The 15,059-nt window shown below is 42.5% G+C and overlaps 1 protein-coding gene across 9 annotated transcripts in view; it reads left to right on the top strand.

Annotated features, from left to right (window-relative positions):
* Nucleotides 1-15,059, top strand: part of nrxn3a (neurexin 3a) — a 170,112-nt gene that overhangs the window by 79,779 nt on the left and 75,274 nt on the right. For all 9 annotated transcript variants that reach the window (XR_013294023.1, XR_013294014.1, XR_013294017.1 and 6 more), the window contains exon 6: nt 4,256-4,557. Coding sequence is in view for 5 of the 9 variants with exons in the window: in XM_077564961.1 (XP_077421087.1) it covers nt 4,256-4,557 (302 nt within the window). In the remaining 4 variants the exon portion in view is untranslated. The remainder of the gene's footprint in view (nt 1-4,255; nt 4,558-15,059) is intronic.

The following is a 15,059-nucleotide window of genomic DNA, read 5'->3' as shown; positions in this document are numbered from 1 at the left end:
CCACAGGTAAACAAATGTAGTGGTCACAGCTAATCATAGAGCACATATTGACAAACAATCATTAACATGCACACTCACAAAGTGGGACAATTTCGTCTTCAATTAACCTGTGAAAAATGCTTTTGGAGTGTGAGAGGAAAGTGGAGTACCTGGAGAAATCCCACACAAGCACGAGGAGAGCATGCAAACTTCACACAGGAAGATTGCAAGCCCTCAACCTTAGAGGAATAAGATGGGTGTGCAAGCTACCACTGAAACAATATGCCACTTCCATTTATTCATGTATGCATGCATACACACACACAATCACACAGTTATCTGTGTTAGGTATTTTTTAGTACACGCTATACGTCTCAGACATTTCACATCCACCTTATCCCTCACCTATGCTTCAGCTGTAAACCTGTAATTGAAAAGTTGAAGGAATGAATGTAATAACGCTAATTCGGGGAGATGAAAAAGGATTTGTCAAATTCAAATTAGCTGGATATGAAATTGCTTCAGCAGGATGACAACTATGCAGCGGCAGTCTGCTTTCAGAACGTTTTGATGTCATGACCTGCAGCACTGACAAAGCAAATCATTTCCTCGAGAGGGGAGAGGGAGCGGCGCAGGGACTCTGTGGGCTCAAGCATTCATTATCTAGTCATTTATTCATCTTTTCCCTTAGTACTGTTGCTATAAAGAGAACAAAAAACATCTACAGTTTTAAGTTACAACAATAACAACACATAACCACAAAATCTATCTCAGTAAGTAAAAGTCAATTACACCGCCTGGTCTAATAATGTGACTACTAGTATTTAGTGTGTACTATGACTGTAACTACTTTCATGTGCGTTCCCCAGATGGCAAAAAGGATTTTTTTCCAAAGCTAGTCTTTTTTGTACGACGGCGTATTAGGGCCACGTATGTATGTGTGTATATATATATATATATATATATATATATATATATATATATATATATATATATATATATATATCCAGAGGGGGGGAGAGGTAATATTCCCCCCAAAAAACGTGCAAATTTGCCAGAAAATAACTTGCATGTGGCAAATTTGCTAGTTTTTTCTCTCGCAATATTAACCCATTAATCACTCTGGTTACAACGCCGTATATTCGGAAGTGTCTACAGTATTTGTCTTCGTTTTTGTGAGATCAGTCGTGGTTACTCGAGATTTCTGTCTCGTAAGACTTCGTTTCGAGATCACTGGTGGGTGTTATGTTTTAGTTTTCAGCTGTTTCTGATTTCTCCCTTGCAGTTGCTGGGGAAACAGCTGGAGGGCGGATCCTGCCGACACACCTGCTGCCCATTAGGTCATCAGGCCAAAATAAAAGCCTGGTAGCAACAGAGAGGAGTGTCGGGTTATTGCTCCGTGACGCTACTCACCATACCTGATGTTTTGATACTGCTACCTTTCTAGCGGCAATCTTTCTTGGTGTTGTGGACACCACTAGTAATTAGACTAGTAGCGTTTTTCTTTAATCTACTTTGTATGCTACACTCCTCTCTGTTTTATCCGCCCTCCGGCGTGATTTTGTGTTTTCTTATTTTTGCCCACGATGTACACCTTTTTGTAGTCGTTGCCTTTTGTTGAGCAAACTTTTTGTCCACGTGCTGTGCGCTTTTTGTTGGTTGATTAAAATTGAGTGACTTTCGCCCTGGCTGGGTCTGCTCTTTTCTTTTGGGGTCCAAGAAACCCTACCCACTCGTGACAGTGGGACTGAATCTTCATTTGTGTGGTGCTCTATTTGAGAAAATGGTAACACTGTTATATGCCTGATATTCTGTCTTTATGTGTGGATTTTGTCAAAGATTTAAAAAAATACATGTATAATCTTATACAATATGAGAAGTCATTAAGTGTGTTCCAGACCTTAGTGTGAACTGCAGCTAACTCTGGGGTGGGGGGCGTTGGGTTGGGGGGAGCCAGCCGACGGGGGGTGGTCCTCGCTAATGCTAAATGCTATCCTAGCTGACAGTTCAACAGCGCATGCACTCACCATTATCCAACCGTTTTTTGCCCAGTTCTGACAGCTATTGAAAGCTTGCTGTGCCGTTGCATGACCTCACACCGGTCATGCATTGTAACTCTGGAAATCCGCTCATTGCTTGCTATTGATTAGATGCAGAAGCGAATGGCAACTCAAATGTGAATTAGGAAGTAAATAGGAAGGAATTTAACAGTTCAATTCTCTTTTAATGGGTTTATCTTGTGAAATTGCGATGACAACTGTGTGAATGACACACAACATGGAAACCAAAATGGGACACCGGGACGTCTTGCGTAAACAATGAGGTTGGCAAAATCCACGTGACCCAAGGCTAAAAAACATTAATCAAAATGTTAAATGGTAAATGAAGTGCATTTAAATATCGCTTTATCATCATCATACATTTATTAAGTCATATTAACTCATCTCATTCAAACATAATGAGTTGTCAAAGCCTACATTGGCTGTCGACGCAGCGTACCAACCCACGTAGAGGTATTAAGCTCCACAATCCCGCGATTTGTACTCTGGACAACGGGAGAACCAAGGATATTATTTTGTCTTTGCTCCAATTTTAAATCCATCCGCATCGTGTGTACTTGTTGTAGCGTCCTCCTTGCTGATGCTACCAGCTAACGCTAATGCAAAGCTAGCTACTGCTTAATGTTAAGCGAGTTCGTCTCCAAGGTCTGCCAGCGTCCAACGTTTGCAAACACCTGTGTGACCTATATATATATATATATATATATATATATATACTGTGGGAACTGGGTTGTACTGGATCGTATTTTTGGGAAGTATTCTTCATTGTTCTTATTTTCACTTATATGCACAGCATGTCTACCATCTGAAGCAGAGCAGTGTTCCAATGCAGCCCTGCAGGTAGACATCTTCATGGATGAACTGGCATGGTTTCTCTTGCATACTAATAAAAGTATTTTCTTCTCACAATGGGGTGGCCATGAAAGAAGGCGCATGTGGGAGATGAAAAGCAGTTAGCTTCCCATCCCAAAGGGATACTGTAGCAGCATGATAAAGAGACCTATGATGCAATTCAAATAGGCAAGGGTTGGCAAAATAGTTAATTTTTAGAGTATATAGAGTTATTTTTGACTTGATGCAATAGCTTTTAGTCTTCTAATGTAACGGAGTATAAATACCTCATTACTGTACTTAAATGTAATTTACACATATGCAGAGGAGACCGTGGACAGTTGTAGCATTTTTTACATCTGTCCCTAATATTAATCTTTGTTTTAAACATGTGGTCAAGCTGCTATTCAAACTAGCTTTAACGCTAAAACATGGACTATAAAATGACTGTGATACACAAACAGAAAATACACGGCTTAATCTGAAGGGAAGAGAAATTTGTCAGGTTCAGTCAACCTAGAATATTTAATAATCAGCAGACAAGGAAGGAAGACAAGAGACTTAGATTATTTTTGCTCGTGAGGAGAACGGACAGAGATGTGCGCAGTTACAATCTCCTACCGCTATGAAGCACACTCTGCCGAGCCCTCTCTTTTTATTTATTTTAGGGCGGTCCCTAGTTACACAGCTGCTGCTGCTCTAAAGGTTGGGAGAAGACACAGCAGCAACCATCACGGATATGAGTCATTGTGCGGATAATAATACAGACGTGTCTTTCTTCGGCACTGAAGGTTTTAACAGTCAAAGTTCAACAGTTCATCTGCAAAGTGTTTCAGCCACTATCTTGTGATAAGGGCAAAGTTCCTGTTTTGCAGCTGCAGGAGCATGAGCCATGCTCTTTCTCACAGGGCTCTGCCCTCTTCACGGATAACTTCAATTTACATAATTCAAACAAGGTTACACATCTAGATTAATGCTTTGCAATACTATAAGAGTAAATATGGGATAACTTATGTACATTTATTCTAACAAAAATGTTACAATTAGGCCCATATTCAGGGTTTGTTGCAACATACTCTAACATACGTTCAAATAAAATGCAACCTTATGAAATAACTTGAACCATGACATAATGACTTAGGGCATTGAAAAACAACAAACTCTCTTCTTCCTTTTATTATTACAATTAAAAAAAAAGTAGGAGAATGAATTCAATTGAAACATTAAATCTTGAATGCACTGCGATTGGCTGGCGACCAGTCCAGGATGCACGCTGCCTCTCAAAATTTCTACATTGATTTTTGTTGTTACTGTGAAGTAACACAGGTGTCGTGACTAAAAATATGTTATTTCTCACCTGTGCTTTTTCTGTCTTCTTACCACAGCAAGGGAAGAGAATGTGGCCACCTTCCGTGGTTCTGAATACTTCTGCTACGACCTCTCTCAGAATCCAATCCAGAGCAGCAGTGATGAGATTACACTCTCCTTCAAGACATGGCAGCGCAACGGCCTTATACTTCACACTGGCAAATCGGCTGACTATGTCAACTTGGCGTTGAAGGATGGTGCCGTCTCCCTTGTCATCAACCTGGGCTCTGGAGCCTTTGAAGCAATTGTTGAGCCAGTCAATGGGAAGTTCAATGACAATTCATGGCATGATGTGAAAGTGACTCGCAACCTTCGGCAGGTAAGACCATACAGTGATGTTTACCATGTAACAAGGTTAAATTGTGGAAGTGTTATAATGTATAGAATAATACAGTAACTGAACAATGATGCAGACCTCCAGTTTTGCTTGCACAGTGCCATAGAACTACTCACTTTTATTTTATCTGAGACAGCAGTTTACACACCAGCAAAGCAGTTTCAACATGGGAAACGTCTGAAAATTTCTGGGACACACATGCAACATATTGTGCAGTCTTGTGTCCGTTGACTTGACAGACAACGGGGATTATTCTAGATATTGAATAATTTACAAGGAAAGAGATTTAGTGTGAGGGGTCCAAATAATCAATACAAGTTTATATAATACACAGCTTGATACATGGGGTGTGCTGCGATTCAAGAAAAGTTTATTTTAAAGTGTTGTAGTACGGAAGAGGATTAGGGCCAGTTAAGAGGAAAAAAAGGTTGGCGGGATTCTGACTTTATTCTCAGTATTCTGACTTTAAAGTGAGAATTCTCACTTTATTCTCAGAATTTAAAGTCAAGTTTATATAATACGCAGCTTGATACATGGGGTGTGCTGCGATTCAAGAAAAGTTTATTTTAAAGTGTTGTAGTACGAAAGAGGATTAGGGCCAGTTAAGAGGAAAAAAAGGTTGGCGGGATTCTGACTTTATTCTCAGTATTCTGACTTTAAAGTGAGAATTCTCACTTTATTCTCAGAATTTAAAGTCAGAAAGTCAGTCAGTCATCTTCATACCTCCAACCAGTTTTGATGAGAATAAGAATTCTGAGATTAAAGTCAGAATTCTGAGATTAAAATCTGAATTCTGAGATTAAAGTCAGAATTCTGAGATTGAAGTGATAAAGGGAAAATTCTGAGATTAAAGTAATAAAGTGAGAATTCTAAAGTCAGAATCCCCACTTTAAAGTCAGAATTCCCACTTTAAAGTCAGAATTCTGAGATTAAAGTCAAAATTCTCACTTTAAAGTCAAAATTCTGTGATTAAAGTCAGAAATCTGAGATTAAAGTCGGAATTCTCACTTTAACGTCAGAATTGTGAGAATCCTGCCAACCCCTTTCCTTTCCTTCAAAGATATAGCGCTTCAATTAAAGACAATTTGACATGTATATTGACAATGGTAAATTTCATAGAGTACATTTTAATCTGAAAAAGACTATATTCGGTCCCAGTATGTGAACTTTACACTCGGAAGAGAATAAAATATTATATATAATTCAAATAAATAAATAAATAACCACTCACGGATTCAGCATCAATCCCACAACTTTCCACTCTATCACTTGAGCTATGCCATGTCTACTGTTGTAAAACTTTGTCGGTGTGTCGAAAAGGAGACCAAAATGGTCGGAGGTATGAGGATTCCACCTGACACCAGCAATATAATGACACACTGACGGACTGGCATGGGTCAGCGGGTTGATTGGCCATCTCCCAACCTGAAAGTTCCTCAAGAGGGATTAAAAAAAAAATTATATATATATATATATATATCCATCCATCCATTTTCTTGGCCGCTTTTTCCTCACAAGGGTCGCGGGGGTGCTGGAGCCTATCCCAGCTGGCTTCGGGCAGTAGGCGGGGTACACCCTGAACTGGTTGCCAGCCAATCACAGGGCACACAGAGACGAACAACCACACTCACATTCACACCTAGGGACAATTTGGAGTGTTCAATTAACCTGCCATGCATGTTTTTGGAATGTGGGAGGAAACCGGAGTACCCGGAGAAAACCCACGCAAGCACGGGGAGAACATGCAAACTCCACCCAGGAAGGCCGAAGCCCGGACTCGATCTCACGTCCTCTGCACTGGGAGGCGGACGTGCTAACCAGTCAGCCACCGTGCTGCCCATATATATATATATATATATATGTTGTTATATAACTTCGGCCTTCCTGGGTGGAGTTTGCATGTTCTCCCCGTGCTTGCGTGGGTTTTCTCCGGGTACTCCGGTTTCCTCCCACATTCCAAAGACATGCATGGCAGGTTAATTGAACACTCCAAATTGTCCATAGGTGTGATTGTGAGTGTGGTTGTTTGTCTCTGTGTGCCCTGCGATTGGCTGGCAACCAGTTCAGGGTGTACCCCGCCTACTGCCCGAAGCCAGCTGGGATAGGCTCCAGCACCCCCGTGACCCTTGTGAGGAAAAGCGGTCAAGAAAATGGATGGATGGATGGATGGATATATATATATATATATATATATATATATATATATATATATATATTTTTTTTTTTACTCTCTTCCAAGTGTAAAATTTACTCTGGTTTAGACTAAATATAGTCTTTTTAGAGTAAAATTTACTCTATGATTTACTGTGCATATTTTAATGTGGAATATTCAGTCCAATTTAAGGCACTCACATCTTTTACATCAAAATTTATTGTCTGATTCAATTTATTATTATTTTTTATTACACCCTTAATATGACACTCCATATCTTCAGATATCAATGAGCAGTCACACAATTGTAACAAACCTCTGTGTTTAGTCAGAGCGGGGGTTTTGCCATGCTCAACACTCAACAGTGGTTTGGAAGCAGCCTAGCAACTCTCCAGCTTACTGTCATGATGGAACGTGAGTGTATGAGGGGTTGTGGACCCAAATGCAGGGAAACAGGAATCGAGTGCAATATGTGGTACTTTTATTAACCATAGGGAGAAAGGTGAGCAGACAACCATGACTGGACGGGATGTGAGTATATTGGTCGCCATGATTGGACAGGACGTGAGTAGACTGGTCGCCATGACTGTAATAAGCGTGACGTGACATTAACTGATTTGACTTGACTTAACTTGACTTGCAGTGGAGTAGCTATGACTTGGTTGGGGCTCTGCCTTATTGGCTGTGATGAGGACAACTTGGCTATGACAATGGCTAGTTGACTGTGACAATGGGTACTTGGCTGTGGCGATGACTACTTGGCTGTGGCGATATACACATATACACATAACATATACAATGCACCCACACTGACTGGACAAACACAATAGACTAAATACACCAACAGTAATGAGACACACTTGGGGAAGGGAAGGCACACACAGGTGGACGTGGTGAGACAAGAAAGAAACCAGGAGCACAAGACAAAAAACAACAACACTCATAACAAACAAAAACCCAACGCCCACAGAACCGGAACTTGATTCCGGGCAAATTGTCCAGAGGGAGGGAAAGATGAAGAGCCGTATGGTCCCTTCACATTGGCATACAAGAGGTCCAACATTTTATTCCCTCTCGTTTCACAGTCTGCATGTTGTGTACATGTCATGTCAAACATAGGACCCAGGTCTTCACTGACCGCTATAAGGATGGCAGAATGCCGTAATTGTAATCTCATACTCAAAGCGTACATGATGTCACTCACATTGGTTGTAGCTGATGGTCTCACATGTAAACAAATACTGGAACTGCCATTTTAACAGCTGTTTGCCAGTTGGCAAGTAACCTCACATTCCTCAGAATATTAATGGAGGGAAATGGTTCAAATTGCCTGTCCCAGTCATCCTCTCGCTCAGGTTACTTTATTTCCCTCTAGCACTGCCTCTTGTCGCTTTGCATATCTCACCCAATCCCCGGGCATATTGGGATGAAACAACATTGCATACAAGAATAATTATGAAATATTTGTTTGGGTTGAAAGATACCCGCAAAAAGGCTTTGGTTTTGCACAAACCTTTTTACTTGAGCATTCACCTTCATCATAAAAATTGTGCAAGATGTGCATTTGCATGTGCATTTGTTTGTTTTACTAACATTTGTGTAACATGCAACTCATCTAAATTTGTTCTCAATTAATTTGTTTGAATGCACTAACAAACTGTTGCTGCTGAAGTTCATCTGTAACCTGCTTCACCTTTTTGCAAAGCAACCGGGCATGGGCTACGCCATGGTAAACACCCTCCATTGTCTGGTAGATATCACTCATTTATTATTGCAATATTCTGAGGGTTGCTTGCTATGTATTCATCCTTTTGGTTGTTGATCTGCCTTTGGATTTGATGATACCATTCTCAGAACAGTTAAAAATTCTTTGTTTCTCACTGTTTCTGGTTGTAATAATGTCAATTTACTCTCTTACCTGTGTCAAACTTCTACCTTAATCTTAAGTGGAATGTTAACATGGACAACATCAACCCAATTATTGATCATATTCTAAGCATTTTTGTTTTTTTAAGTGATTGTTTTTATAGTCCACAAAAATTAATCGATTAATCGACAAGTAATTGATTATAAAATTGATCAACAACTATTTCAAAGGAGACCTGAAATGAAAATTGAATTTTTTTTTGGTTTTTGGTCATAATATCCTTTCCCCTATCCTAACTGAGTCTCCAGAGTTGTGTGGAAACAACCCATATTTCTCTTGTCTATGGCAGTGTGTGTCAACACAGCTCAAATAGCACTCTGTTACAGCAGATTGGTTTTATACGTCACTAGCTCAGCACGAATTCCACCCTCACAATTTTAAACCCCTCTACCTATGGGGAGAAATTTGTCTCAAAAATATTCCGTGATTTTCACTTACGTGGCGTAGAAGAAGAAAATTAAACAGCAGAAGAAGTGTCTTTCGAGTGAAAACAAAACAAGCTCAAAGGAAACAAACTAAGGTCGCATTTTGTTTCCCAAATTGTTCAAAATAAACACATTATGGAAGGTCAGCTAAAGACTCGATTTCTGTTTTTCAATGTCCAATTTTAAACAAGAAACAGAAACGGTTTGTTCCCGTTCAATGGAGACAGCAACACTGGGGAGGAACGGGCCTTACACACGTGTGAATATCTGAGGGTTGGTGTGTGTGAATATCTCGGCGTGATATTTGTCTCAAAAATAAATGCGCGCGCGCAACGATCCACAAGTGGACTTTCGACAACTCGCAAGCAAAAGTCATGGAAAATGTACACACAAAATTAAAAGACGCGAAAATTGTGGATACATTTGTGGATCTGAAAAACACGTGAAAATTAGGAAAAATTTGTGGATTTGAAAATTACATGTGAAAATGACAAATGTGTTTGTGGATCTGAAAAACACGTCAAAATTGCGAAAATGTTTGTGGAACTGAAAAACACGTGAAAATCACGGAACAAATTTATTTTTGTGAATATTTTTGAGACAGGTGATTCTGCCAGATGTTCCCAGCTAACCCTCACAATACGTTTGGGTTTACCAGGTCTGACCGGCATCTTCCCCCGCCATCGGAGCCAACACACCACCAGGTGGTGATCAGTTCACAGCTCCGCCCCTCTCTTCACCCGAGTGTCCAAAACATGCGGCCGCAAGTCCGATGACACGACTACAAAGTCGATTATTGAACTGCGGCCTAGGGTGTCCTGGTCCCAAGTGCACAAATGGATACCCCTATGTTTGAACATGGTGTTCATTATGGACAATCCGTGATGAGCACAGAAGTCCAATAACAGAACACTACTCGGGTTCTGATCGGGGGGGGCCTTTCCTCCCATTCACGCCCCAGATCTCACTGTCATTGCCCACGTAAGCGTCCCCCAGCAGAGTCCCCAGGGGGAGCGCTCTCCAGCACACCCTCCAGAGTGGGTACTCTGAGCTGCTGTTTGGTGCATATGCGTAAACAACAGACCCGTCTCCCCACCCGAAGGCAGGAAGAGGCTACCCTCTCGTCCACAGGGGTGAACCTCAACGTACATACACCAAGCCGGAGGCAATAAGTATACGAACACCGGCTCTGCGCCTCTCACCGTGGGCAACTCCAGAGTAGAAGAAAGTCCAACCCCTCTCGAGAGGATTGGTACCAGAGGCCAAGCCGTGTGTATAGCTAGTCGGAATTAATCTGCCTCACACACCAGCTCAGGCTCCTTCCTCGCCAGAGAGGTGACATTCCATGTCCCAAGAGCTAGGTTCTGTAGCCAAGGATCGGACCGCCAAGGTTACCGCCCTTGACTGCCCTTTGGCCCCTCCCACCGGTGGTGAGCCCATGGGAAGGGGGACCCATATTTCCTCCTCTGGATGTGCGCGGCAGGGCCCCATGAGTGCAGGCCCGGCCACCAGGCGCTCGCCAATGAGCCTCCAGGCCTGGCTCAGAGGGGGGCCCCGATGATCCGCGTCCAGGCAAGGGAAAAGTCTGTCCATTTATTTTACTCATAGTCATACAGGATTGATGAGCCCTGCTTTGTCTGGCCCCTCACCTAGGACCTGTTTGCCGTGGGTGACCCTGCCAGGGGCATAAAGCCTCAGACAACATAGCTCCTAGGATCATTGGGACACACAAACTCCTCGATGAGGTGTTGGCTCACGGAGGAGAAAGAGTCAGAAAGAGTTTCAACGCCCACCTTTGGCAGAACTTTTCCCTTGTTCCTTGGGAGGTGGGGAAAATTTAGTCCGAGTGGGCCATGTTCTGCGCCTCCATTGTTGAGGCGGCCGATCGGAGCTGAGGCCGAAAGGTGGTCGGTAACTGTCGTGGCGGCAATCCTCAAACCGTCAAGGGATGCCGTCAAGCTGAAGAAGGAGTCTTATGGGCCTTTTTGGCCTATGGGACTCCAGAGGCAGCTGACAGGTACCGGCTAGCTAAGCAGAATTCAGCTTTGGTAGTCGCTGAGGCAAAAACTCGGACATGGGAGGAGTTCGGTGAGGCCATAGAAAACGACTTCCGGACGGCTTCAAGGAAATTCTGGTCCACCATCCGGCATCTCAGGAGAGGAAAGCAATGCACCATTAACACTGTGTATAATGGAGATGGGGTGCCGCTAACCTCAACTCGAGACGTTGTGAATCGGTGGGGAGAATACTTCGAAGACCTCCTCAATTCCACTGATGCGCCTTTCTTTGAGGAAGCAGAGTCTGCAGACTCTGAGGTGAGCTCTCTATCTCTGTGGTCGAAGTCACTGAGGTAGTTGGAAAGATCCTCGGTGGCAGGGCCCCGGGAGTGGATGAGATCCGCCCAGAGGTCTTAAAGGCTCTGGATGTTGTGGAGCTGTCATGGTTGACACGCCTCTACAACATCGCATGGACATTGGGGACAGTGGCCCCGGATTGACAGACCGGAGTGGTGATCCCCCTTTTTAAAAAGGGGGACCAAAGGGTGTGTTCCAACTATAGAGGGATCACACTCCTCAGCCTCCCTGGTAAGGTCTATTAAGGGGTGCTGGAGAGGAGGGTCAGCCAGGAAGTCGAATCTCGGATTCAGGAGAAGCAGTGTAGTCTACATGTGTTTTGTGGATTTGGAGAAGGCGTTCGACCGTGTCCCTCGGGGAGTCCTGTAGGGGGGTGCTTCAGAAGTACGGGGTCCCAAGCACCCTGATACGAGCTGTTCGGTCCTTGTACGACCGTTGTCAGAGTTTGGTCCGGATTGCCAGCAGTAAATCGGATTTGTTCCAAGTGAGGGTTAAACTCCACCAAGGCTGCCCTTTGTTACCAATTCTGTTCATAACTATTATGGACAGAATTTCTAGGCGCAGCCAAAGCGTTGAGGAGGTCCAGTTTGGTGGCCTCAGTATTGCATCTCTGCTTTTTGCAGATGATGTGGTGCAGTTAGCTTTATCAAGCCGCGATCTCCAACTCTCACTGGAGCGGTTCGCAGCCGAGTGTGAAGCGGTTGGGATGAGGATTAGCACCTCCAAATCCGAAATCGGAAAAGGGTGGCGTGCGAGGCCCTGCCCCAAGTGGATGAGTTCAAGTATCTTGGGGTCTTGTTAACAACTGAGGGCAGGATGGAGCGGGAGCTCGACAGGCGGATCGGTGCAGTGTCTGCAGTGATGCGGACTCTGAATCGGTTTGTTTTGGTGAAGAAGAAGCTGGGTCAAAAGGCGAAGCTCTTGATTTACCGGTCAATTTATGTTCCCACCCTCACCTATGGTCACAAGCCGGCTGCTCACGAAAGCCGTGCCCCGTGGGGCTGAGTCGCGGAAGCTGTCCGGCAGCAAGTCGGGCCTCGCAGTGTCGGCTCGCGGAAGCCGCCGGCTCGCGGAAGCCGTTCGGCAGCACCTCGTGCCTCCTTGGCAAGAGAGAGCGGGGACTGGCAAGTCCGCTCTTTCTCTCACGAAGGTCCACCGCTGCCCGACCGGGGAGTGCCTTGCTGCCGAGCAGCTTCTGCGAGCCGGCAGGCTCCGTAGAAGGACCGCCGCGTGGGAAGCGGCAACCGAGTTTGCCGAGGCGGGCGAGACGGAGAATAATGTAGTACTTATGTGCCTGTTGAAATGGCATTTTATACATAGAGGTGACATTTGGTGATCATCTATTGAAACTGAAGAGCAAACAAGCACGTAGCCTATCAATATTTCTTTAGGTGCAGACATGAAAGACAGTGTGTAGACAGAAGCAGGTGGGGCGAAGAACCTTGGCCACGCTCAACTCACTTTTTAAACAGAAGCGCTTGGAATCAGGCCATGCTCACATTTGAAACTGGGCTCACAGTAGACCATCTTGTGGAGTCTGTATTTGTATAATAAGGCAGAATTTTACCCCAAAAATATTTTGATACAGTTTTTTTAGGGCATCCAGAGGGTGGTTGTTGTCGTCGCTGCAAAGCTCATGTTAGGACACCTTTAATAATCGAGTAATTGTCTGGCGCCATTTTTTTATTGAAAATTGCCCAAATCCTCTGATTTCAGCATATCAACAGTAATCGTACACTGATTTCTTTAGTCCTTCATGAAAGAAGACTGATTATCTTCTGTGTTTTAATCAAAATAAGACATTTGCAAACATCTGTTTTTATTGTGGGAAACAATGACTGAACCGGTCTTAGTACAACATCAACACCCCTTTTTTTGATCCCACGAAATATCCACCAATCACTGGTTAATAAAGAATAATCAATGGGAAAAAAAATGCTTTTGTAATACATTTTAATGCAAAATTAAAATGAATCTGATTAGTCGATTAATAATTGATGGAAAAAAAGAAACAGAAAAAAATAAAATAAAATAATAATAATTGATGGATTAATTGATTCTAAAAATATTTGATAGTGATAGCATTACTCATAATCTTCTTTCGCTGTACATTTGGCACACAGTCTGAGTATACTCCTTTCAAGTCATGACCACATTTGGTTTCCACATCTTCTTGTTTGCTCTTTCTGGAGTGTAACTTCTAGTCAAAAATGTGATTAGTGTGATTATGGTAAAATCATGCCTACAGCAATGCAACTGAAAACAACAAATTCAAATTACATGGTTAGAAAAAAAAATTATATGAAAAATGTGAAATATTAATGTATTGTTCCCAAATATTGCCTTCTTTGGGCTAATATAGGAATATTAGTCCATGTTAACTTAATCACACAAAACTTCTGCGTTTCTCTTTTGGTGATGTTGCTATGGAAACACAAAGACTTTGTGCCATCTATTTACTTATTCCTATCCTAACATAATGATCTTTAATCACATTCTTTGGTGACACGTGCCACCCTGCAGTGACATATGTTGGAATAGAAGTTGATGTCATACATGTTTTTCACAGCATAGGGCCACAAAAAGTGGACCAAGCAAATAATGCTCAACTCTCATTTCTCATTCTTTAATAATTTATCAAACGTTATAGGCTGTACATTGGTAGACTGCGTAGTTGTGCTCAAGCGTTAAAATTGGTGCATCTTGATTTGACAAGTATGATTGAATTGGAATCAAATTATTTTACTTTTAAGTACATTTCAAATTGAGTACTTTTGTACTTTTACTTCAGTAAATTTTTTTGCACATATATCTCTACTTTTAATTAAGTAAAATAAGGGAGCACTTCATCCACTACTGCTCATGTTAAGGGGGAAGTCAACTTTAGGCACTTAAAGGACAATAATATGTTATATAATGTGACCTGAGTTTTGAAACCAAATCCAGCCGTTTTTATCTATCTCAGGGGGCGGCCATTTTGCCACTTGCTCTCGACTGAAGATGACATCACAGTTGTTCAGGGCTCAGGCAACGACCAATTACAGCTCACCTGTTTTCGGAAGCTGAGCTGTGATGGGTTGTTGTCATGTCATTTTCACTCCACAGCAAATGGCAAAATGACAGATCCCTGAAAACGACTAGATTTTGCTACTTAACTCATATTCCACTAATGCAATATGCTAAAATTGTATTGTATTGTGCATTGTATTTTGGATTGATAGATTGATAGAAATGACACCTAATATGTCATAGCTTCATCACATTTTATAAAGATGTCCTGCAATGTGGATCTGCCATTCAATTTTCATTAAGTTTTGGTGTGTGTCTAACACTTTCCTCTTTTCACCTCGTTTGGGATCTGTGTTGGTTTGTATTTGTCCATCCATTCTCTGTACCGCTTACCTTCACTGGGGTTGCAGGGTGCTGGAGCGTCCAGTCGACTGGGCAAGAGACGGGGTACACCCTGAACTGGTCGCCAGCCAGTTGCAGTTGTTTTGGACTAAAATAATAGCAATTTAAAAAAAAAAAAGGATTAATTCTGCTACAACTTTTAAAACAATAAATGTATCATGTTCTCACCCCAGGTGGATACAAATTTGTTATGGTCTTTGCATCTACAAACGAAC

This window comes from Vanacampus margaritifer, chromosome 1 (genome assembly GCF_051991255.1).
Source record: "Vanacampus margaritifer isolate UIUO_Vmar chromosome 1, RoL_Vmar_1.0, whole genome shotgun sequence".
NCBI lineage: Eukaryota > Metazoa > Chordata > Actinopteri > Syngnathiformes > Syngnathidae > Vanacampus > Vanacampus margaritifer.
The sequence above is the reverse complement of the archived record's forward strand: the minus strand, read 5'-3'. Positions and strand labels throughout refer to the sequence as shown.